At 41.8% G+C, this 4,198-nt stretch overlaps 1 protein-coding gene across 1 annotated transcript in view; it reads left to right on the top strand.

Annotated features, from left to right (window-relative positions):
- Positions 1-504: 504 nt before the first annotated feature.
- The window catches only part of glipr1a (GLI pathogenesis-related 1a), a 9,285-nt gene continuing 5,591 nt past the window's right edge, over positions 505-4,198 (top strand). The window contains exons 1-3 of the mRNA XM_027159597.2: positions 505-854; positions 1,328-1,561; positions 2,579-2,697. Of these exons, the coding sequence (XP_027015398.2) occupies positions 675-854; positions 1,328-1,561; positions 2,579-2,697 (533 nt within the window). The 5' untranslated portion in view covers positions 505-674. The remainder of the gene's footprint in view (positions 855-1,327; positions 1,562-2,578; positions 2,698-4,198) is intronic.

The following is a 4,198-nucleotide window of genomic DNA, read 5'->3' on the forward strand; positions in this document are numbered from 1 at the left end:
TACACACATGTCACTTGTACACACACCTATCACTTGTATACACACATGTCACTTGTACACACACGTCACTTGTATACACACATGTCACTTGTACACACACCTGTCACTTGTATACACACATGTCACTTGTACACTCACCTGTCACGTGTACACACACGTCACTTGTACACACACATGTCACTTGTACACACACATGTCACTTGTACACACACCTCTGCACACCTGTTCCTTGTGTTTATATGATTCCAACCCTATTTATTTCGGTTGTCTTGCGTCTTTTTTTGCTGAGCCCTTGTGTTTGTATTTGTTTTTGTGTTCCTGTTTTTGTGTTCCTGTTTTTGTGTTCCTGTTTCTGTGTTCCTGTGTTTTGTTGTTCCTGTTCCTAGTGTTTTTAGCCCTTTGATATTTTTTCTCTTAATATACTCCTCTTTATGTTATCACTGCATATGGGACTTTTTATCTGTGAAGACGCCCCTTTATTGACAGTCTGTTTTTTTCTTTCTGTGTGTATGTGATTTTCGTGTGTGTGTGTGTGTGTGTGTGTGTTTTCTATCTGATTTTGACATCTGATTTTGACGTGTCTCACTCGAGTTGCACACCAATTTCCTTCCTGTTGTAACTGCTGTGTACATTTTCTACATACCCTGCGCTGCTCACACTCTTCTTTCCTCATCATGGCTAATATTCTTTATCTCTCCATCCAGCTTTCCCTCCTTCTATTCTCATTCCCTCTCTCAATGACAGGAAATCCACTTCCTGACATCACAGACCAGCAGTTCATAGAGAGCTGTGTGAATGAACACAACAACGCACGCACCAATGCCAAGCCTTCTGCTAGCAACATGCGCTACATGGTAAGAAACACATCTGAGTGATGACATTTCTGTTCCCGTCTCTGGTCTAAAATATGAAATAATGAGCTCAGTTTTTATTAAATATTAAGACGTCTTAGTGCATCTGATTCTTGATATAAATTGTAAGCCTTTTGCATTGTGGATAATCTTGTAAATAGATGTCTTCCAGTAATATGGGGGCCTAGCTGGGACAGCACTCACTCTCACTCTCGCTCTCAATCTCACTCTCACTCTCACTTTCACTTTTACTCTCACTTTCACTCTCACTCTCACACACACACACACACACACACACGGAACAGTGTAGTTTATTGGGCTGAATCCAGTCAACGTTACAGTCCAGAGCAGGAAGTACATCCTGACAGTTGAGGAAACCAGTCGAAAAATGTGAAGCTCTAAACTGTACTAGGAAACATGAAACAAAGAAAACCTATATATGTAAATGAGAGTGTGTGTGTGTGTGTGTGTTTCAGACATGGGATGATGGCCTGGCAGTCCTGGCAAGAGCGTGGGCAAGAAATTGCCTCTTTAAACACAATCCACGAAGAAATCATCCTGTCTTCCCCTCGGTGGGGGAAAACATCTGGGCAGGAACTCAAGGCACCGGGTTTCAGGTCAAATCTATGATTGAGAGCTGGGTTAATGAAGTTCAACACTATAATTACTACACCTTGGCCTGCACCGACATCTGTGGCCATTACACACAAGTAATTTCTTCTTCAGCATTTTAGTACTTTAAGTAAATTTAATTCATTTCTTAAGTAAAACTTTATCACATGTCCTTACGTAATGTTCTTATGACAACAGCAAAATGTTTCTTAAAGTTTGATCAACTGCTCACATTGTCATGGGCAGATTGAACACTAGAGGGTGCTCTGCTCGGGTTTGTTTTTATGTTATGTCCTGTGCCATGTGCTCTTATTTCATTTTTGTGTTTGCCTCACCGTCATTTTCCCTGTTCCTGCCTCCACACACCAGTTCCTTATGTTTCCCTAAGTACCTCCTCATATATACACCTTATATATACTGCCTTGTGTTTGCTTTCTGAGTCTGAGTGTCTGTGTCTGTTTAGTTATATCTGCACTTTATCCTTGCATTTGAGTCTGAATTCTGTGGAAAAACTCATTTTGAAGGATAATTAAAATAATTAGGAAGTGTGTGTGAGCGTGTGTGTGTTAATACAAGTGTAGCTTTTCCCTGTTTGACATTTAATGTTTAATTTCATTCAGCTGAAACTTCAGTGAGCCGAAAGCTAATTCTCTGTAGTAGTACATCTAAGTGTAAGAACCTGTAAAGTACAGCTATGGTTAACACTGTACTGGACTTTTAGATCATTTAAGATCATTAAGTTAAGCTGAAATTGTATAATAAGCTTTTTATCATTTAATAAAAAGTCCGAAATTATTAGTTAGATTTGCAGATTTGGATAAAAGAGAAATTTTCACCCCCTAAAAGCTCAAATCTGCTGTTGATTGGAATCAGATGATTCACTGTGGTGACCCCTAACAGGAAATGCCATGAAACTACACTTCACGAAAATGAATGAAGAAGAAATAGAAGATGATCTGTTGATGAATGAAAGGATGAATATTTTTGAAACGCTTTCTTAAAAGTTGAAGAATATTTGGTAGAGATTTAATTGAAAATAAAACTCCTCACTGTTTTGGAATACAGCATGAAATCATGGTGTGTTTGTTCTGTGTGATGTCTGTGATTCATTGCAGGTGGTTTGGGCAACAACCTATAAAGTGGGCTGTGCTTTGATCTTCTGCCCTGACGGGGTCCGACAGACGTCTTTCTCACGCAGACCAGGAGCCTTGTTTGTGTGTAACTACGCCACAGCGTGAGTTTGAGAAACACACTCGGGTGTCAGGGCATTGGTCAGTGGTGGTGGGGAGTCAGTTATCAAATCATTTTATTAACCAGAGAATTGTGAATATTCTGTTATAATAAATCATTAATTGTGTCAGACCACCTTCAGTCATTTCTCACCCATAACAGTTTGTCTGACAATTTTCATTCTGGTTTTTAAACTGCCCATAACACTGAGTCTGCCCATAACACTGAGTCTGCCCATAACACTGAGTCTGCTCATAACACTGAGTCTGTTCATAGCACTGAGTCTGCCCATAACACTGAGTCTGTTCATAGCACTGAGTCTGCCCATAGCACTAAGTCTGTTCATAGCACTGAGTCTGCCCATAACACTGAGTCTGTCCATAACACTGAGTCTGCCCATAACACTGAGTCTGTTCATAGCACTGAGTCTGCCCATAACACTGAGTCTGTTCATAGCACTGAGTCTGCCCATAACACTGAGTCTGCCCATAACACTGAGTCTGCCCATAGCACTGAGTCTGCCCATAGCACTGAGTCGGCCCATAACACTGAGTCGGCCCATAGCACTGAGTCTGTTCATAGCACTGAGTCTGCCCATAACACTGAGTCTGTTCATAGCACTGAGTCTGCCCATAACACTGAGTCTGCCCATAACACTGAGTCTGCCCATAACACTGAGTCTGCCCATAACACTGAGTCTGCCCATAACACTGAGTCTGCTCATAACACTGAGTCTGCCCATAACACTGAGTCTGCCCATAACACTGAGTCTGCCCATAACACTGAGTCTGTTCATAGCACTGAGTCTGCCCATAACACTGAGTCTGTTCATAGCACTGAGTCTGCCCATAACACTGAGTCTGCCCATAACACTGAGTCTGCCCATAGCACTGAGTCGGCCCATAACACTGAGTCGGCCCATAGCACTGAGTCTGCCCATAGCACTGAGTCGGCCCATAACACTGAGTCGGCCCATAGCACTGAGTCTGCCCTTCTGAGAGTGCTAAATTATATTTTTCTAGCTACTGACTCAGAGATTCTGTGGTTCTAGTTTTACTGGATTTAACTGCAGCATTTGATACGGTTGTCACACTACACTTATCACTAGATTAGAGTCATGGGTGAGGCTGTCAGGCACAGATCTAAAATTGTGTAAAGTATGTAGTTAAACTAGGGGACTTTTCCTCCTCCACTGCCCCACTGTCTCCACTGCCCCTCCTTCCCTGTTCTCCCTGTATCTGTTACCACTGGGCTCCATTCTGAGTTAATACAAAGTGTAGTTTCACTTTTACGTGGTCGATACCCAAATATTTACCTTTTACGAAAAATGACCCCTCATCCGTTACATCCCTTTTATTGTGTTTAGATGAAGTTAAATGAAGATAAAACTGAGGTGATTGTGTTCAACCCCACAGAAAGTACAAAGGCCACCAACCTTGACTTAGGATGTCTATCTGTCTTTAGGTCTCCGCAGGTACAGAATCTGGGTGTTCTCTTAGACGAGT

This window comes from Tachysurus fulvidraco, chromosome 19 (genome assembly GCF_022655615.1).
Source record: "Tachysurus fulvidraco isolate hzauxx_2018 chromosome 19, HZAU_PFXX_2.0, whole genome shotgun sequence".
In the NCBI taxonomy this organism is placed as follows: Eukaryota; Metazoa; Chordata; class Actinopteri; order Siluriformes; family Bagridae; genus Tachysurus; species Tachysurus fulvidraco.